General features: G+C 38.3%; 1 protein-coding gene across 2 annotated transcripts in view; it reads right to left on the reverse strand.

Annotated features, from left to right (window-relative positions):
• Window positions 1-2,479: 2,479 nt before the first annotated feature.
• Window positions 2,480-22,352, reverse strand: part of SLC8A1 (solute carrier family 8 member A1) — a 239,992-nt gene continuing 220,119 nt past the window's right edge. For both annotated transcript variants that reach the window (XM_058165056.1, XM_058165057.1), the window contains 2 exons: window positions 12,057-12,332; window positions 2,480-3,082 (listed from right to left, as the gene is read on the reverse strand). In XM_058165056.1, coding sequence (XP_058021039.1) covers window positions 2,706-3,082; window positions 12,057-12,332 — 653 coding nt within the window. In that variant the 3' untranslated portion in view covers window positions 2,480-2,705. The remainder of the gene's footprint in view (window positions 3,083-12,056; window positions 12,333-22,352) is intronic.

Consider the following 22,352-nt stretch of genomic DNA (forward strand, 5'->3'; position numbering starts at 1 on the left):
AATGGGGTTTATTTTATATTATACATTTTATATCTAAATTTAGGCCATATTGAATAAGTTTTTTAAATAGTTTTTATTGTAATATATTGTATTGTTTTATCTGGCTGTTCACCGCCCTGAGTCCTTCGGGAGAAGGGCGGTATAAAAATTAAAACATTATTATTATTATTATTATTATTATCTTTTCATTTTCCACTTGGAGATGGATAAACCTGAGACTCTTCAAATATTATTGAATATCACTCCCATGATTCTGAACTACTGGCCATACTGCTGGGAACTGGAGTCCAATAATATCCAAAGGGCCATAGATACTCTGTTGATACTTAAGAGAACAGCTCCTTAATCATTGTAAGCATGGCTATATTTTTATGATACAGAAACATCAATGGCTTTGCTCTTCCCCTAATTACTTGTCAGTTTTCTTTTTCAGAAACAGGCCTATTCTGCGGTTAAGACTGCAATAACAGTGTTTATATGACCATTTTTAAGGTATAAACCCTGTACTGCACATGGCTACCCACGCTGCTTTCATGTGACCAGGGAAGCAGCAAAGTCATGGACATTTTTCTTCTCTGGCACCCATAAATAGAATCAAAGAAACAGAAAGAAAAAAACAGAAAGAAAGAAACAGAAAAAAAGAAAATTGAATTGTTTCAATAAGTTTCATTCTCTCTAATCCCCTTTTAGATTTGCTTGCTTTAGATATTTCAGATGTAGTGATGAGAGAATTCTGAAAAATGAAAAAAAAATAAAATAGAAAGACAGCGCATGGAGAAATCAATAGACAAACCAGCTACAAAATAAATATCACTGGACTGTTCAGTTGCACTGTCCATGAATTTACTTGTTCCCAAGTAAAGCTCCTTTTTGGTACATCGATCTACTCTGAACATTGATAAGTACATTGTTGACATGTACTCATCAATGTCTACAACAATACTGATACTTTTTAATTAATGGAGATAAATGCCAATTCACTGCCAGACAATGCAGATAGTACCACATTTCTTGCTGGGACCCATTGTTGTTCTGAAGGCCAATGGGTGGTAGAACTTTTTAACTCCAGCATGGAAGAATAAATTGGAATTACAGTATTCTGATGGTGGGTTGCCCTTTACAAATGTTCAGCGATTGCCACAGAGCAAGGATCAGGATCAGAGAGAATAAGCAATGCAAGAGACCAAAGAATTGGCATCTGGAACACATGCAGCATAAATGCCCTGGGTAAAATGGGTGGCTGAAAAAAAGCTCAAGGGTATTCTGGTGATTTAGGGTTCAACACAGCTGTTCATACTTAAAATGAACAATGAAGTCCCAGTTAATTCCAACAGTCTAGTAATAAACAGGCTAAATTCATCCATAGCTCAGTGGTAAAGCACATGCTAGCATGTCAACTATCCAACAGTTCAATTCATGGAATCACCAGTTAAAACAGTTACAGGGCTGGATAAGCTTCTCCCTGAGATCTCAGAGAATCACTCTAAGTGAGAGTCCTGGGCTAGATAGGTCACCGGCTTGACTCAGTATAAACAACTTCCTGAGTCCTGTACTTGACTGGTAAACAGATCCCTTTCTATGTGATGAAACTTGCACAGCTTCTTCCCTTTAAAACCTAAGACTTTCTCCAGCGCTTGGTTATTGCTTCTTAGGAACCTTATACAGAACAACAGAATGAATACCAGCCATTTCTGGACTCTCACTCTGTTCACTGAAAAGAAAAGATATGGAAAGAAACACGCTTGCATTTTCAATGGTCGGTCAGCTTCACTATCACTATTCAATGCTATATTACAGATTATGGTTTGCTTCATTCATGCAAAGTATTACAACAAGTACAATGAAAGCATTCCCAATTTGAAGTATGATAAGGAGCATAGCAGCAAATATTGGTAGATGGAAAGGGCATAGGAGGGAACTGAAATTTATCTGACAGAATATGTCAGAAATACAGGGAAAAATGCTAGGGCTTTGGGCATGAGTCTATAATCCACAGTCTGGAGCAAACGGAGAATTGATTAAATATGGTTTAGGTGGCTATTTTTCTTTTAAGAGAGTGCTGGTCATAAATAGAGTTCTGAAAAAAATGGGAAAGGGTTATCTGTGGTTTAATAACATCTGAACAATCAGGCAGTTAAGGAGGGATCAAAACAAAAATAAAAACAAACAAAACAAAACCTCAAACAAAATTATCCTCCCTATAAACAGCATAGGGTTGGAACCCCCTTGGATTGTGTTGGTCACTCTAGACTCACATGTGTCATTGAAGGTGGTGATTCAGCTTGTTCTTGAGTTAATGAAGAAGGCAACAAAGATATTGGTCAGAAAGTCAAGAACTCCCACTTAAGTCCTTCGCCCAATATGATATAACTTAAGGTTGGTTGTTGGTCTTTCCAAACAACCCCCTTTGACATCCAACTGCTCCTTAGAGGGGGAGGGGAAAGGGAAATACAAAGTAACTCCATCATGACCTTGTAGGCTGAGTTGCAAAGATGGCCCTGCATCCACGTCTCCATTGCAATGCTGCTGCTCCTGGTGAAGACTCCTGCAGATTTCAAACTCCTACCACAAAGCTACATTCCATCAATAGGTAAGTGAACATGGCAAATGTCTTTTATCCTCTGTTCAATAATATTAGATCTATATCTATATCTCTCTCTTTCTATATATAGATGTATATATAGATACTATCTTCAATTGTTTCTTTAGAAGCCCTTTATGTGGCAGTAGGCTTCCAGAGATGAGAAAAATATGTACAAGAGCCAGAGCAGCACAAAGAGGCTTGAGGTCAGAATCTTGGCAGTCCGTGGCCCGCCTAGCTCACCTCCAATCTCTGGTCTTCGCCGGTAGAGGAGCACACCAACACTGATAAAAGCAAATATAGTGAAGAGGGTGACAGAGAAAGCCAGGGTGCCTGGTTGGACTGCAAATGTCTCCCCATTGGCTGCATGGTAGATTGCAGCAATGGACCAGGCTACGCCGATTCCCAGGAAAACATTCACAGCGTTGCTACCAGTGACATTACCTATGGAAGCATCTGCATATTGATCTTGTGTTGCTGCTACTTTGCTGGCAAATGTATCTGCAAAGTGAAAAGAAATAGTATTATTGAACCTTGTGTTGTTGTCCCTACTTCCAAGCTCAGAGTTAGGCAAATGGTTTTCTAGCAATAGCAGGATGGTACACTGACAAATAATCTAGCCAAAAGCAAGATCTTGATAAACTTCGAAGGTGCACAGTCTAGAACTGATGTTCTATCAATCTTGGCCCAGTGGTGTTTTTTTTCCTCTGCTTCTGGCTCTACTAGTAATTAGACACTGTTTTAAATCAACTTGTTAAACAGAGCTACTAAGAAACTGCAATCTTTAGCTCTTTTTTTACAAAGACCCTTCCCATTAGGTTATGCCAATATGCCAGATTTTAAATACTTTAGATTTTAAAGTTAATCTAAGATTAGAATCTAATCATGTGGTCTGTGAATTTCCCCATCCCCCCCAATGGGTATGTGCTATCACCCAATCCTTCCTCCTTTTTGATTCTGAAATTTCTCCAGGTCTTCTTCACCTTAGTGAGTTGGATGCACTCCCCCCTGCAATTCTGCAGGGGCATTTTAAATACAGCCTTCTACATCAGGACATATGCCAAATGGGGATGGCTCTGTAGAATCCCCAAGCTCCTCTTTTGCTCTTTCTACAGGGAATCTGAGATCCTATTCTGAAGAAATAGCTGGCAGAGAATATGAAGCTTATTTGTGGCTTCTTCTGTTTGACCAGGATTCTGATATATCCCTACTGCTCGATTAAGTGCCTCTTTTTGTTCTCACTCATCTCAATTATTCACTCAACCACAGAATAGCATTAATCTTAGTGATCATCGCTATTGTGCTATTTTATTCTATTTTTGTTTAGTGTTTATTTGTATTTATAATTTCTAGATATATGTGTTTCAGTGTTTGAAGTACACTGTTTTTTCTGCCTGTAAGGTAGTATTAAATATCAACTGAAACCACCTAAGCCCAGTGGTTCAGATATTAAACGAATTGAAGTAGCCATAACTAAAAGGGGATCACAACCCATGTCGGGATTTCAAACCATGTTTGCACCTGCAATAATTTATTTATTTATTTATTTATTTATTTATTTATTTATTTATTTATTTATTTATTTTGTCACAACAATATATGTAGGTATCATACAAAAAGATTATATAATATATAAACACATATATGAGTAAATATAGGGAGGTATAAGCATATTGTTGTGACCCAGGTTCCTGGACCCAGACTCCTGGACTCGGATGATTCAGAAAATGAGGGAGAAGACCTGGCAAGCCCTGCTTCTCTTGAGCCCTCTCCCTCCCTGGCACCCACTCAAAGGGAGGAGGAGGGGCCGGCAAGGCCTGATTCTCCCGGGCCTTCTTCTGATTTGGCAACGCCCCAAGAACAGTTTTGGAGTGACGCAAGATTACGAAGACTTGATCGGCGTGCGCAGCAGCGGAAGAGTTGGGACAAAGCCAAGTCATAATTGTCATGCAGTGACATCTGCAGAGACTATAAATAGGAGGCGGGACTTCCTGGTTTTTTGTCTTGGACAAAGCAATGAATTTGGCGCGAGCTAACTGTTTCATGGAGGGAAGAATATATTCGTGAGTAATTCTGGCCTTATCTATAATTTCCTCGTTATCTCCAGAAACTTGGCAGGCCCGTGGGTAGACGTGGCCAGGACATGTATCTATGTAAATAAAAGGAAAAAAAGGAAGGCCTCTGACGGACTCTTTGCTGGGAGTATTGGGGGAAGGGAAACAGAACACATATATATATATAGGAAGAAGAAAAGAAAAACAATAGGACAGGAATGGTAGGCACGTTTGTGCGCTTATGCACGCCCCTTATGGTCCTCTTAGGAATGGGGTGAGGTCAATAGTAGAAAGTTTTTGGTTAAAGCTTTTAGGATTATGGGAAGAGACCACAGAGTCAGGTAAAGTATTCCAAGCACTGATGATTCTGTTACAGAAGTCATATTTTCTGCAATCTAGATTAAAGCGGTTGACATTAAGTTTAAATCTATTGGTTGCTCTAGTATTATTGCAATTAAAGCTGAAGTAGTCTTTAACAGGAAGGACATTACGATAGATGATTCTGTGAGTTAAACTTAGGTCTTGTCGAAGGCGACGGAGTTCTAAGTTTTCTAAGCCTAGGATTTCAAGTCTGGTGGGATAAGGAATTTTGTTGTTTTCAGAGGAATGGAGAACTCTTCTTGTAAAATATTTCTGGACACGTTCAATTGTATCATTTAATTCAATTATATCAATTATATCATTGGAGGAGAACCGATTCACGGGAGAAGCAAAAGCTGAACCTACAACTTCAGCTTGTGTTTTTCTCCTGCCCAGGATCTTCTTTAGAAGCTATGTAGCATTATATAGGGATCTACTCTGATGGCTAAAAATAATCTGCTTTGCAAATTTCTCTTTTCTCTCTCCTCATCCTTCCTTCTCTGGAACGAAAAGCCTTTTCGCCGGTATGAACTGTCCAACTCTCCAGTAACAAACAAACAAACATGATTAAGACAATTTAGTTTTTCTTACAACTATTTTTTGAAATATAAATTGGGATTATGGTTCCTAGGTCTGGTTCATAATTACATTAATGATAATATGATATCATTTCATAATAATATTAAAAAATATGTACTATTTACTTGTACTATTAACACAAACTCTGTAAAAGAAGTTTAGGAGACTGAGATTTAGTTTGGGTTCACACTTATACTTTGTCCTTAACTAGTTTTCTGATTTGATGGTCTGATGTTGCAAAGCCCCATTGGGTGCTCAGCACAATGGCAAGCCATTATTGGCAGGATCACGCTTCCCTAAGCCAAAACACATTATGCCTTTGTAGAAAGTGTGAATCAGCTCAGAAAGTGGCTTGTGAAAAGCAGAGGTCTATTGTAGTCACTTCATAATGGTAACTTCTGAATCAGGTCAGGGCAGATAGTTTGAATGGCTTCACTATACAGCTAGCCCTCGACTTACAACAGTTCATCTAGTGACCGTTCAAAGTTACAACGGCACTGAAGAAAGTGACTTATGACTGTTTTTCAGACTTATGACTGTTGCAGTATCCCCATGTGATCAAAATTCAGATGCTTGGCAATTGATTCATATTTATGATGGTTGCAGTATCCTGGGGTCATGTGATCACCTTTTTATAACCTTCTGACAAGCAAAGTCAATGGGGAAGCAACATTCATTTAATAACTATTACTTAGTAAACAAAGGCAGCAATTCACTTAAATGTGTCAAGAAATGGGGCAAAACTCACTTAATAAATGTCTCCCTTAGCAACAGAAATTTTGGGCTCAATTGTGGTCATAAGGCAAGGACTACCTGTATCAACTTAAATGTAAGCTAAAGTACTAAATAAAATAGATAGGCATTACTATGAAACTATAAATTTGGCTCCCATTCTACAAAATCAGATTAGAAGGAAATCCAAGTTGCACATTAATTACTTGTCTTTCTTTCTGTATTTCAAAGCATTGTTGGATATCTACCTCTTTCATCCATTACACGCCACCCCCCACCTGCATTCTTTAATTCTCCTGAAGCAGGTGCTAATCTTATGGTGCTCCAGTCACAAACATTTCACTAGTAAAGGAGAATATGCTGTTATTTAAATTTCATCCCAAGTATGCAATTAGATGTATTTTGTTAAAAAAACATTCCAGCTGTTTTAACTGAATGTTTTCCAGTACAGCAGCCTCAGGTCACCTTGGATAAGAAGAGAGAAAAGACAACTCAGCCTACAAAAGTACTTCTTTAAAATGTCATTCTTGGCAGGAGTTTAGAAACAGCTTTTTCCTATGGTATGTTGGTTGCAAAATTGTGAGGTCTCAGTTGGTAGCTAGCTCTTCATCCTCACACAAAGGCAAAACCAAATAGGTAGGGCAAGAATGTTAATTTATATTAAAATTCAAAGGCTGCTTTCACTCATAAAAATAGCACCGTGGACATTTTTATAAGTGCTATTAAAAAAAGAAAAGGCAATTTCTCCAGAGTTCTGTCTCTGCTGCTCCACAGCAACTTCATAATTAGACTGCAGAAGCGATGTTAAAATAAGAAAGTTCATACTAGGTCCTTCTGCAACAGCCAGCAGAGTTCTTGGCAAGCTGTGGCTGGCAAGGTTGCTTGCAAAACACTCTTCATTCACAGGATAGCTTTTATGAAATTTAGTGCTTTGCTTATTTTATAATAAGTTCAATTTACATAAAAGGCCATGTCACATTCCGGACTCTGGGTGGCTAACAATATTAAAAAACATTATAAAATATCAGAAACAGAAAGGCAACATACATAAAACATGAGCTGGGGTAAAAAGAAGGCAGAGCAGTGGTAGTTTGCTACTGGTTTACCCCAGATTGGTACCCGAACCGGTAGTGGCGGCAGCGGGAGGCTCCACCCACTCGCCCAGATGCTTCTGCACATGCGCGAGCGAACTGGTAGCAAACTAAATTGAAACCCACTACTGCAACAGAGTAACAAACCAGCACAACCAATATATTTCCTATTGTCCAGACACCTGCCTGCAGGGTGATCATCCTATTAGTAAAGGCAGGTAGACCTTGACTTACAACAGTTTGTTTAGTGACTGTTTGAAGTTACAACGGCACAGAAAAAAGTGACTTATGACCATTGCAGCATCTCTATGGTCACGTGATTTACATTTGGATGCTTGACAGCTGGTTCACATTTACGATGGTTGTGACTTGGGGTTATGCAGCCTTCTGACAAGCAAAGACAATAGGGAAAGCCAGGTTCGCTTAACAACCAGGCTATTAATTTAACAATTTCAGTGATTCACTTAACAAAGCTGACAAGAAAAGTCGTAAAATAGGGTAGAACTCACTTAACAACATGCATTTTGGGCTCAATTGTGGTCATAAGTTGAGGACTACCTATACTAGGCTGGAGAAGAGTGAGATCTGCTTATATGTGTAAAGGTTCATGTTATGTCTGCAACTGACTTCTATTTTAGCAGCCCTTGGGGCTACAAACATTGACTGACTATTCACTCTCCCCCCAAACTTAGAAAAGTGTTTTGTGATGCAAATTATGTGAACTGTCTTTGAGAACATTAGCATCCTGCACAGAATTGTAAACACTAGGGTTCCCTGTGAAGAGGGAATTTAATTTTAGTTTCAATTTATTTTATGGCACATAGATACGATAATGAAGCTATGGCTCAAAAGGACATGCTGTCTTCAATCTGGATCCTTCAGCTGAGTGGATGTTGGCCATGCCTTTTGGAAATTTTAGGAATGACAGAGCCAGATTTCTGGAAATTACCAGATCCAGAAGGGTTGCATTAGGCAAACAACTTTTGATAAGCACCTTTCCATTTTTGACTGATCATTGCATTTTACAATTATTGTTCTGGCATGGTTGTATGATCTATGGGTATGAGAGGGTTTTTTTGGGTCTTGACTATATCTTTTTGCCTTTTTTAAATTTATTCTGGTAATTGTATTATGTTTTTATTTATTAATCAAATTTATATGACCACCCATCTCATGGAAAATGATTCTGGAAAGCATGTAACAGTCCATTGTTATTTTGATTAAACAATGAGTTTCTTAAACAAATAATTTGGATTGACAATTTGACGTGCAGATGAATGGTTCAATAGAACTACTGAATTGGGACACAGGTGGATTTAACTACAAACTCTAGCTATTTAGGTTAAATATTTAATCTATTTATTTTAAAAACCTGTGTATTCTACCTTTCTTAGGCCTTCCATAATGACAATGCAAAAATTTGGATGATCAAAAGATCTGGTAAAGAAATACAGAACACTATTACTTTGTTGGTTCTTTGAGGTTTTGCCACGCAAATATGGTAAGTTTGCCCTTATTTAAAAATCTCCTTCTTTATTTCACTTTGACTGAAATTCAGCAGCAACTTTTGGAAGGGTTCTGCTTGCCATACCCAAGACTTGGCTACTGTAAGGATCCTGGGGCCTCTATCAAACCATGAACATAGAGATAAAGCAGCAAAATGATAAACATTATGTTAAATAACATAATTTAAGTATCACCGCATTATTCACTGAGACCAACAGGACTGAACTATGTGCATGAGCTATATTACGTTCCAGTAAGGAATTTAATTTCTTTAAAAGGAAATTTAATAGCATCTAAGTTGCAAATAGATGTCTCATTTGGAGAATTTAGTTACCTCATCTAGCAATGATTTCATTCAAATACTCCTACCCCTAGCATTTATACTACTGACAAGATGCAACCCTATTACACATCTATTCTTTGCTTAAAACTGAATGCGACTCACAATATAATTCTGTAAATATTACTCAGAAGTAAATTCATGATGCTGGGATTAGGCAATGAGATTGGTAAGAAGCTGTCCTGTTCAAAAGAAGTTTAATGCAGAGTTAAGTCAATGGGCTGTTCCTCACTAGCTTACTAATAACTTTTCAGATATTGATTTTTGATTTGTGCCTTTAGCTTGTTTTTTTTTTTAGCCTGCTCTTTATTCTCAACTTTTCTTTTTTCTGGCCTATGAGCTTGGGTTTGGGTACTCCACTGCAGAATTTTCATCTTTTTAAAAAAAATAAAAACTATTTTTACTGATTTGTATCTTATAATTGCAGTTTGATGTATAGCCATTTGTAGGTGATATCTAGTTCATGAAAAGCTGCTGATTCCTGCATGCCAAATAACTGTTGCATAACTGAAAAGATGAACGTGTATCACCCTTTCTTAGTAGCCTAAAGCAAACTGTTGCCAGTGAATCGGGGAATGTGCATGGAATGGCAGTTGTATTTTTCTTCCACATTGACAATGTGACTGCTTGGGAATGTTCCTGGGATCACCTGCAAACACACATCCTGTATGGCTTCATCACTGAGTTTCTGTCTGTAATGGCATGGAGTTACATAAGATTCAATGGAGGGTAACTTAGAGAGTTCGAAGTATTGCATAACGCATAATTCTGTCCTCCAATTTGTTGCTGCTACCTCCCGGCATTGGTCATTTGAGGTGATGGCCTCACAATGCTAAATAATAGAACTGGCCCTTTAACTGTGACTTTTCACTTGCTCACTTCCTCTGCTTAGGCCTTGGCTGTCTTCCCTGCCACTGGACATGGACGTATCAAGATCCTAATCATTAATTGATGCCACTGAGCAATATAGAAAGCATTTTATTATGCTTTCTGTTGACCATCTTGAAATTGACTTGGGAACAAAGGATTTCAAAAACCAGTAAGTACAGTATTTATACTAAATTTACTTAGTATCACGATGAGTATTTTTAAAATTCTCATCTTATTTAATTCTCCCTAAAAGTAAATGGGATGCGGTGGCTCAGTGCTAAGATGCTGAGCTTGTCAATCAAAAGGTTGGCAGTTCAGTGGTTCGAATCCCTAGTGGGGTGAGCTCGTTACTTGTCCCAATTTCTGCCAACCAAGCAGTTCAAAACCACATAAAAATGCAAGTAGAAAAATAGGGACCACCTTCGGTGGGAAGGTAACAGTGTTCCGTGCATCTTTGGCATTTAGTCATGCCGGCCACATGATCACAAATCTGAAAAGCTTCTACAAATGCCAATATATTCTTAACAGATATGATGCAAATGTGTATGTGACAGGTTTATATGGAAAAATGTATAGACAGTATAGGCAACCTTCCCTGACATGCCCATGGTGCAGAACTCAAGCTGTATGTATCAGGAAATTTTGATTAATATTTTCAAATATGTAGATAGTACAGTTTTAATTACATTTTAACCTGTGCAGTTTTAATGTTTTAATTATTTTTATTTGTTTTATGACTTGTTAAGCACCTAGAGTCACCTTGTAGGAGAATGGGTGGCATAAAAATGTTATACTAAGTAAATAAAATAAATAAACAAACAAATAAATGTATATATCTTCCCTAGTTTATGTGCAGAGAAATATTATCTATAGTTCCACTGCTGGGGACAACCTAAAAATGCATCAGGTAGTCAGGTGTCCTGTTCTTAGAATCACTGTTGTCCCAATGAGTTTTCTTCTGCCTTTAAGTAAAATTGACAATGTCTTGCCTGAATTCTTTTCCTCCTCCACTTCTCTATATACAGATAAAACATATGTGGCACTAAAAATTTATCTTCCACAGAGTTAGGATCCATAGGAGACAGATTACTATTGTTCTATCAGTTCCTAAAGTAATCTTTAGAATGATACAAAAACAACTATTGCCTTGATGCATCATTGGGACCATGAAAAGGAAGAAAAATTTAAACCCTCACCCCTTTCCAGTAGGGGTGAAATCTACTTACCTTCCCAACCGTTTCAGAAGTGCATGCGCCGTGTGTCACATGCACTCGCTTTGCTCATGTGCATGCATCATTTGCGAGTGTGGACCCTTTGCGCATGCACAACCCCTTCTGCCATGTGCAGAGGATAAAAAACTGGTTACTACCCGGGGCATTTCACCCTGTTCCATACCTTGTATGGACCCTACTGTGATTGGAATTCATGATGATTGTTTCCTTTCTAAAGCAATACACAACTAATGTTGTACTTCTCTGTATCACTTTTAGATAGGAAAACCTATTTAACATGTTGCTTATTTTGACTCTGTAATTGTCTTTTTATGGTTACTTACAATTTGGCAAGCTTTATGTGAATGTATCACTTCCGAATAAATAATGTAATAAGAAATAGCATTTTAGATAAAGGTTAGTTCCCAGAGTCCAGATGTAATAAATGGGGTGGCTTTTCAGCCACAGGTGATTCAAAAATATTTTTTTCTGGTTTAAAAAAGGTTAATAGGCAGTAACAGCTAGGGAAACATAATCTAGGGCTGCAATGGAGTCATTTGTTCTGAAATAATCCATGAGATTCCAGCGGAATTTGTTTGAAGTAACTGCGGCCAATTTCTGGAATGTTCCAGGTTTACTGGGAATCCTCATTTTATAGCGAAGGGAGACAACATGAAAAGTAATAGCAGGAACTTAAACTATTTTCGGTGTCTTTTATTTCTTTTTTCTTACCTGGTACTGAAGTTCCCAATGCAACAAATACAACTGCAGTTACAGAATCCTTCAGGCCAATTGTGCAGCCAAAATGGGATGCCAAATCCCCAATGAAAGCTGTGAGAAGGCCAATCATGAGGATGGACACTACAAAACAAGCCCAACCATTCCAGTAGTCTGTTGGGGGCACAAAGGCAAAAAGGACTTTCCAGAAGACGGTCAGAAAGTGCATCACATAATCAAAGCAGGATGGTAGCTTCTCTTCGCCACATTCATCATCATCATCATCCTCTCCTGAAAGAGGAAAGAGAGGGAGTGAGGGAGGCGGGGGATGGGGGAGAGAGAGAGAGAGAGAGAGACGGGGGTGGGGTGGGGTAGGGTAGAGAGAGAGAATGGTTCATGAAGGATGGTTCCAACTGTAAGGCTGAAAAAAAGATCACTGAAACCAATGGGAGGTGGGTGTAATGATAGCTAACATCTAACTACATAAGAAATGATTACTGTAAATGTGTAAATAGACTTTATTATTTGTATTCATGGCAGCTTCTAAAACCTGCTCAGAATATGTGACAACTGGGCTATAGGCACCTTACACCCATATGGCAGAACCAGCTGTTGATAATTCACAGGTTCTTGTAACAATTCAAAGGATAAGTGAAAATGATAAATCACTCTTAAAATGATAAAGTGGTAAATGTGAAGTACACGGAAAAGAAATCAATATTAAATAGCAAATATACCATGAAACCAAATACTGCATTTTGAAAGATAGTAAAGACACTAAGTCATTTTTAAAATGGGCTTTGAATTATCATAACTTCTACTTTTTAAAAATTTACTGATTAACTGAAACACAAGCATAATTATCATATACCATAATTGCCTTTTTGAAAAATGAAATATATAACAGCTTAATAAATATATCACTTAGAGCGAAAGGCCACTGTATTTTTCATTCTTTGTGAAAGAAGAATAGAAGCATTTTCCACTTCATACATCATTCTATGATTTTCTAAATATATTTGTTATATTGTTACATTGAGTTCTCTTTTGCATTAAAAAAGTGTCATGGGGAGTTTGTTTCAGTTTTTTGATCAAATTATTTTCTCTCTCCTATACATTTTGCATTTATATCAAATTTGTCTTGAATTTAATTTTTCTTATTAACTGTATCTGTTGTTATAATGAGGGGGTATGGTGGCCTAGTGGTTAGGACAGTGGTAGTATTCTCTCCAGTTCTATCTGGTTCAGGCGAACCGGTAGGGAGGGAGGAAGGCTCCACCTACCTGCCCGGACATAATCATTTCCTGTTTTTGATGCTCTGTTTTTGATGCATGCGTGGAAGGCCCTGCGCATGCATGGAGGTGGCATGCACGAGCTCACATTTGCGAACCAGTAGTGAAAGTAGGTGAATACCACCCCTGGTTAGGATGCTGAGTTGTCCACCAGAAGGCTGGCAGTTCAAGACCCAAGTACCATATGATGGGATGAGCTCCTTCTTTGTCTTTCTTAGCATTGCTTCATTTCTTGTTTTTGGCTGTTTAGTCTAAACTAACTGGTTCCAAAAAAGGTACCATGTGAATAATATTCCTGAATCAGGAATGTATGAGTGGAGTAGGAAAAGATTTCTTGTAAGTGGATCACAAGCTTCCTAACAAACAGGAAGCAGCAGGTGAAGCTAAGCAAGATCACATCAGATACCTGTACAATTAGCACAGGGCCCCCCCAAGGCGGTGTGCTCTCCCCACTTCTCTTCTCTCTGTAGACCAATGACTGCATCTCTAACGATCCATCTGTTAAGCTACTGAAGTTCGCAGATGACACAACAGTGATCGGTCTCATTCGAGACAATGACAAATCCACATATAGACGAGAGGTCAAATGATTAGCCTTGTGGTGCAACCAAAACAATCTGGAACTGAACACACTCAAAACCGTAGAAATGGTGATAGACTTTAGGAGAAACCCTTCCATACTTCCACCTCTCACAATACTAGACAACACAGTATCAACAGTAGAAACCTTTAAATTTCTAGGTTCTATCATATCGCAAGATCTAAAGTGGACAGCTAACATCAAAAACATCATCAAAAAAGGACAACAAAGAATGTTCTTTCTGCGCCACCTCAGTAAGCTCAAACTGCCCAAGGAGCTGCTGATTCAGTTCTACAGAGGAATTATGGAGTCTGTCATTTGCACCTCTATAACTGTCTGGTTCGGTTCTGCAACCCAACAAGAAAAACACAGACTTCAGAGGATAATTAGAACTGCAGAAAAAACAATTGCTACCAACCTGCCTTCCATTGAGGACCTGTATACTGCACGAATCAAGAAGAGGGCCGTGAAAATATTTACAGACCCCTCGCATCCTGGACATAAACTGTTTCAACTCCTACCCTCAAAACGACACTATAGAGCACTGCACACCAGAACAACTAGACACAAGAACAGTTTTTTCCCGAAGGCCATCACTCTGCTAAACAAATAATTCCCTCAACACTGTCAAACTATTTACTGAATCTGCACTACTATTAATCTTCTCATAGTTCCCATCACCAATCTCTTTCCACTTATGACTGTATGACTATAACTTGTTGCTGGCAATCCTTATGATTTATATTGATATATTGACCATCAATTGTGTTGTAAATGTTGTACCTTGATGAACGTATCTTTTCTTTTATGTACACTGAGAGCATATGCACCAAGATAAATTCCTTGTGTGTCCAATCACACTTGACTAATAAAAAATTCTATTCTATTCTATTCTATTTGCCTCTTCTTTAATAACATCAGGGCTATGATTACTATTGCCTGATTTAAAATAGCAGAATGATTTATTTTCCAGAGCTTAATCCAGGAAAGATATATTGAATACATAAAACAAGTTGATTCCAAGGCAGTCTCAGTATTAAAATGATCACATCTGCCACCATTTTTATGGCCCAGATAGTTGTAATACATTCAGGAGAAGCCCCAGTTGAAAGATCAGAAGTATTATTTGAGAATGCTGGTGGGTGAATACCCTTACAAAGCCTGTTATTTCCTTTGGTAGTTTTCTTCTAGCTGAGCTTATTTTGGGGATTAAAGCCTAGACAGTGTTATCTGTTTTGTTTGATCCTGAAAGCTTCTGGAAATATGACTCATCAGAGTAGGCCATATTTTCCTCTACATATTACCATTTCTCAAATCACCGTGAATAATCTACAAGTCTTCTGATTACTTCTCCATTAGCAATACAATTATGTAACTAGATTTTGTTGCATAACATTTTGATTCTTTTGGTTTGCACCACCTGATGTGCTACATACTCTTGATGTACACTGTATAATAATCTCATAAAAGGCGTTGAGCAGAGGAGCCCAAACAGCTGCTGAAGGCTGAAGCTTTTAGGTATTCTAGCTGTGAGATTGCTACATTTTCTCAACAAAGACATGATCCTTTTATTGAGAAGCACAGACGAAGGCCAGGGAGTGCTATCCTAAATGCAAGAAAGTTTGAATTATGGAAAGAAACCCAAATCTTGTTTCCTATTAATAAACATCAGCAAATGGCTTTCTTGACACCATTACAGAAAAAAAAACCCTTTACCAGCAAGGTTGGAATACACAGAAATATTGTGGATGTCTCACTACACATTAGAGTATGGATGTCAGAGAAATTATCTACAGATTTAATAGGATTCTATCAAAATGGAATCCACTAACAAATACCAATGAAGACAGTTTTCTTGTATCTGTCATCCCCTGCTGAAATGTCAATCTATGGTTTATATGTGGATGCTTAATTCATTACTTGGTCAACATTCTTATTTTTTTCCCTTAATATCCATTCCCTACAAGCTAATTTCAGTTCTGGAAATAAGCCTATGGTAGCTTGGGGAAAAGTATTTTGGAGAAAAAACAGTAATTGCAAGGAAAGAGATAGATAATCTAAAAGAGAACTTGCAATTAAGAGAGTTCCAGTGTAATGTATAATTTAATTTCGGTAAGTATAAGTTAAAGTCAGTAAATTTATTGATTTAATAGCAAAAAATCTAATAATATTTATTAAACATTTACTAAATATAATGAATTACGATAGTTACATAACCAATCAACTTGTTCAAGAGAATTATATTATAAAGTATCTTCCCTACACTGTCCTCCAGAAGTTTTAGACTAGAACCCTTAACATCCAATTAACACAACTATGAGTTATAAAAATTTCAACCTAGCATACCTGAGAGGAATCAGGTCAGGGAAGGCCACAAAACCCAGAAAAATATACAAAAAACATGGAGTTGAGAAATAGCAGGATTTGATTCATCAAATGGAGAAATATCGTCAAATACGCTATTTCGAGAACTACACATCAAGACATTCCCTCGGAAATTCTCATGAGAAGCAGGTGGGAACTGCTGTGGGGCTGACCATGACCTGCATGGGCACAGCTGATCTGGATGCAAACTGTAGGTTTAACATGGGCCTATATGTGAACTTATTGTCTTTTCTTGGTGGATGCATGCCTCAAAATAATTTTGCTAGTTCACTTTTGTTTTCTTCTCAATCCCTAATTTCCTTTTTTCTTTATTGCTAAACTGACAAATTAGTACGCGATCTCGCTGTCTGTATCTTCTTCCACTGAAGCGGGTTGGAAAGAGAAGCATCTAAGGGTGCAAACTCACCACAGAACTCTTCATTGTGGCAACGTAATCAGTCTAAGACTTTGCCACTGAGAAACTGAAAAGGCCAAGGATTCTCACTACTCTTACAATCTTTCCTCTAAGCATCGTTGATCCCATTTTCAGAAGGTAAGTCTGACTTGCCTTGTTCTTATGTAGGAAAACCAAGATATGGTAAGTATTCTGTTCATTTGCCTGATTTAAATGTTTAAACAAAAGTATAACGACTTTGTTTTCATCCTGTCTGACCGTGGGAACTGCCAATTGTGTACCCCAGTTACAGTTGTACGGATTGGGTTAGAGCCAATTTAAATTCTTGAGTTATTTTGACTGTCAAATTGGTTTAAATGGTCCTAAGATCAGAGAGCACCCTGCAGGTATAACTAGAAAGGGATTATTCAAAATGCTTTAAATAGTTTTAAATCACTAAGATTTCATGTATTTTTAAAAAAGAACATTGTGTGAACAAAGCTTTCTGATATTTAATTCTCTCAGAGCACTTTATGAGAAGAGATGCAGAACAAAAAAATGCCCATTAGGAGAATCAAACACTATGCTTTTATGAGTAATTTAGTGCATTGGTAAATATTAAAAGGCCTTAGTATGATAACTCCCTGGATATTTAGAAACGAAAGTTTGGAATAAATGATTTCGATCTATAATCTAGCTCAGTGTTCTTCAACTACATCAACAAGATCTGCAAATTTTATATGGCCAGCATGTCCTCTGATCCTTGGAGAAATGCTGGGCATTGTAACAAAATGTTTATTGGAGGCCCATTGCTACTACATTATTTGTTGCATTGTTATAAACAGTCTTTTTGGTTAGTACTAAGCTTCATTATGTTAACTCTGATTAGTTATTTTATGACTTTGGGTGTTAAACTATGAGTGAAATAAGAATCTCACATCAAAAATTAAAAGTTGATCTAACACAGTTGTTGAACTGACTGGCATAGTGCACTCTTGGGGACTAAATATGTATCATTTATTTACTTAGCAAAACTGGTATTATAAAGTATATGAATATATTATATACCCTACTTCCTTTTGCTTAACTGTTATAATTTTTAAAAACTCCAGTGTTTTCCTCCTTATAACTGTTCGAGTAATAGCTGCTGATGAAGTTTGTCGCTGATGAATAAAGCAGGAGGACCAAAATGTGTTAATAAAAAAAACAGCTTTCTGGCCAGGTAGCAAAACAAGCCATTTTTGAGCCTCTTTTAGAGGATTTCATGTGGGTCTCATGGAATAAGACACCGATTCTCCTTTGGATAGAACAACTTTCTTCAATTTACCATCCTTCAAATGCTAGTCCCAGAATCTCCAGCCAGTCTCTATCTTAAGTTACTGTTTTTCTTAGAGCAGAGTGGAAGATTTTATTTGAAAAACTAGGATATGCCAAGCTAGGAAATAGAAAACCAGCTTTCTAAAAGCATTATCCAAATTATTACAAGCATATTTAACAAAAGAATAGATAAACAGCCAATTAAATCATTATCTTTCTGACATATAATGAAAAAAGAAATACTGTTAGGGCAAAAATTTCAACTATAATTCTGGTACAAAGAAAATGAAATATAGTCATTTCTCTAGGCTCAAGTCAGGGATGAGAAATGGCCCAGTAGCTAACTTCTGTAAGATTAGAAAATCCCATTTCTTTTTTAAAAGAATCTTTTTCACTGAGTTAATCTTTCACGAGCTATCCACGTGGCTTTGTAACATCTAACGACAGTGACTAATAAGCACTGTAGTAAGGTAATGGGTTGCATTCTTCAGTTTAGATTGATAAAGGTCAATATTAACATAGGCATTTACTTTAACCTGGCGTCAAATAATGTTTTAAAATATGAACTAGCTATATTGGCTTCATATAAGCTAAAAACATGAAACATTTTATTGGGTCAGATCTAAGGTCTATCAGAGCCAGCATCCGTTCCCTGGAATATCCATCAAAATGTCTTTGGGAACCCAAAAGGCAAGTTTAATAGTACATTGCTGGTACTTGGTAACCAGGAATCAGCGACACGTTTCTTCTAAACCTGACTTTGTAATTAGTTTTATAAGAAATAAAATATAAAATCTGATTACCAGATCATCCTGACTAAAAGGACCAATTATACATACCTTAATCTAACTGGAGAGTAAGTTTGAAATGGAGTGTGACTGATGTCAAAGATGTGGGGAACAAGAAACAGGAAGATGTTTTAAAATCACACCCTTCTCTGCCTGTTTCTCATCCCACCCATGGATGGATAATAAAGATAGATGTGTAAAAACACAATCACAAATACTAAAATATCCTAATTTCATCATGGTAATGGTTTAAAAAAAGGTGTGCTGTTTTACTAGTCTAGCAGCCCTGGGCAAAATAGGCACATATCTGGTGACAGGAGGGGAGGGACTGCCACAGCAATAGCAGTCAACTGAAATGAAGGAGGTTGACACACAACAGGCAAAACAGTGTCACTAGTGCCATTGCAAATTGGAAAACACTATTCTGACATATTGTAGGAAAAGTGGGGTAGAGGATGCACAAATCATTGATGGCTAGAGGAGAACATTGTGTGTTCCTGCCCTTGAGAAATAGCTAGCATTTTTTATTTGCACTGAAGCAACCGGTTAGTTACATCAGTCCTGTTGTGCCTCGCTCGCCCCCCTCTCCGCAGCCAGGCCCCTCACATCTCCTGCTATCTCGGCCAGAGACTGATAGTGCAGAAGAATGTCCTGGCATGCCTCCAGCCCCCAGCCCTGGCACCATGCCCGGACAAACTGAGCAAAAAAACCTCCCCCCGATAACATGTGCACCTGAAGCCAGCCACGAGCTGGAATTGCTGGCAGCTGGGGACGAAACGATGCAGTGGATAGATCCACGCTTCCGGAGAATGGAAAGGCGACGTCAGCAAAAGGAAGGGAGGGGCAGGCCTGGATAAGTGCTGAGTCATGGAGCCACACCCCATGGCCTATATAAAGGATCTGCTTTCTGGCATTCTTTGAGTCAGGCAAAGTCTAATTTGGATTGCTGAAGTCACATCCTGGTCTCCTGCCTGCCCTGAGAACTCTGACAGAACTTTGGCAAAGCTGCAGAGACTTTGCGGCCACGCTTGATATGGACTTCCCCGACTCGGCCGTCGGAGGAGTGGGACATGACACCTGCCTTGCCAACTGCTCTGCTTGAGAGCTCAAAAGGCTGTGAACAAAATGTGGCTTTTGAAGTGCATGTCATTCTTTCTTTGCTTCCAGCTTCTGAATCTTGCCTTGCATTACAGACATTGTGGATTCTGACCCTTGGCTACCAATGCTGATTAAATACCTTGTGACTGTCTGTTTTCTGACTTCTGGCCCCTTGTTACCCCTCTTTGCACTGTGCTGATTTTGTGCAAGTGGATGGTGTGCGTTTGTATGCATGCGTATGCTCTGCTTCTTTTAAAATCAGATGCAAATTTTCACTTTTTCCTTTTTAGAAAGGGATTTGGAGGAGGCAGAGATTCTGCTTCAGGACTGAGTCTGCCTTAAAGGTTCTCTACTGCTGCTCAATCAATAAGGTTACACATAGCATATATTTTAAGTGTTATTGGTGGAAGGGTTATTGGGCAGCAACGGGACAGCCACATAGTAATATCCATGGTATTATCCATGAAATATCTATGAAAAGGGTGAATGCTTTCTTCCAACTGCACTATAGTACAGGTAGTCCTTGGTGCTCTCTGAACTTGGTAGTTTTTATGCAAATGCTTCATTACCTAAGCCAGTAACGTCATCAGTGCTAGTGCTTGCTCTGTTACCTAATTTGGATAATAAAATGTCTGCATAAAAAAAATACCAAGCTCAGAGAGCTCCAAGGACCCCTGATTTCAATCCTGAATTGCAAATATTCTCCTTTATCGATGACATGGTTCTTGTTGTATACATTTGCCTCTTATAGTGAAGTATGAAATAAAGATCAGGCAGACTTTTGAAAAAATATTCTACAAGGAACAATGTTGACAGTTTGTTAAACTGTGTTTTCTGCACCAGTAACAATTAGATTCACTAAAAACATGTGTTTCTATGGGTGCAATTCTACAGCTTACCAGAAGGAAGCCACCTGGGAATAAACAGAACTTTTGATATTGACAGATGAAGCTTCAAGTTCTGCAGATTTGAATGTTGTGGTCTGCATGTTAGGAATGGAAAAGTCTCCTGTGGATATGTTCAGACTACAATAGCACATAGTGCCTGAGAAATACCAAATATCTTAATACAGATGAATAGAAGGACTTAAAAGTATTTTAGGATTGTTTAACACTAGACATCCCATTCCCTGTCAGATCATTGATTTAGAAATATAACCTTATCTAAACAGAGAAACAAAATGACTAAGGTGGGCAAAAAAGCAAAAAAACCTCCTTCCTCCAATTTCTGCTGCCCATTTACTTTACATTGTTTGTGGAAGCCTGTGTTATGGTCCGCCAGCAGCCTGCGGACCTGGCAGCAGAGTCGGACAGTGAGGAGGCTGGGGGAGGACAATGAGCCAGTCCTGGAGTCAGGGGAAGACCCGGACAAGGGCTCTGCATCAGAGGCAGAGATGGGGCCAGGGCCATATGGGAGTGATGTGTAGACTCTGGAGCCTCCAGAGGCAGACAGCAGAGAGGCAGAGGAACAAGAGGAGCCAGAAGGCAAGAGCAGGTGAAGAAAAAAGGACAACTCGGGAGTAAGGCCGGAAGATGATTGGCCACTCCCATAAGGCTTAAAAGAGCAGCAATGAGCCGTTGGGTTCTTTGTAGGAAAGCAACATTGATTTTCATGCTTCTTGTCAGCATCTCTTGAACTTTGTGGGATTTTTGCCAAGAAAAGCCTTTGGCAGGTTGCCAAAGACATCAAAGGTTGGTGATAAGGACGATGTACTGGTTATTAAGAATTTTGTTTTGGATGAAGCTGAGAATGAATTAATTCTCAGCTGTTTTAATAAAATAAGTTTGTTGAGGACTGAATTTAGTAATCATTACTTGGGCCTTGGTCACAACAGCCTGCAGGGAGAAAAATCAGTAGGGAAGCCAGCAGGAAATTGCAAGTCCAAGGCCAGTCGGCAGCTAAATGCTTTTGCTGGGTGGGGAAGGGAGCAAGGGTTTATAAGAATGGCTGTCATAGAATGTTCAAAATAGGCATGACATGACTGCAACAGCAGCCTGGTAAGTCTGAAGCAACAGAAGTATGGCAGCTCTGAAGCAACCACAAGTTCCCCAAATTTCATTCCCTCGGGAGTCCTAGGTCCTGGATTTTGGATACATTCTGTAAGTTAGGTAAGTTGAGATACCTTGGTTCAAATATTGTTCCCCTATGATGTACTGTTCTACCTAGTTAAAGATTATGGGAATGAGACTTTAAGTAGCACATAGATTTTTGTTCTTTATTTGACTCAGATCATATAATACATTCTTTCAATTAAACATAGTTAAAATAAATGAACTTGTTTCACTTTCACTTATTTACCAGTTGCAATTTAGGCAAGGGAAAACTATCACAGCCTTAAATGTACAAGGTAAATACTGCTAATAAAATGGGGATTGTTATGTTCTTTTATATACTTGCCTAGGAAAGATTCTGATACACACTTTGTCTTTGTGCTTGGCTGATTTAGAAATGAACACAGGAAAATGTCAGAAGATAAAA

Source organism: Ahaetulla prasina, chromosome 1 (genome assembly GCF_028640845.1).
Source record: "Ahaetulla prasina isolate Xishuangbanna chromosome 1, ASM2864084v1, whole genome shotgun sequence".
NCBI lineage: Eukaryota > Metazoa > Chordata > Lepidosauria > Squamata > Colubridae > Ahaetulla > Ahaetulla prasina.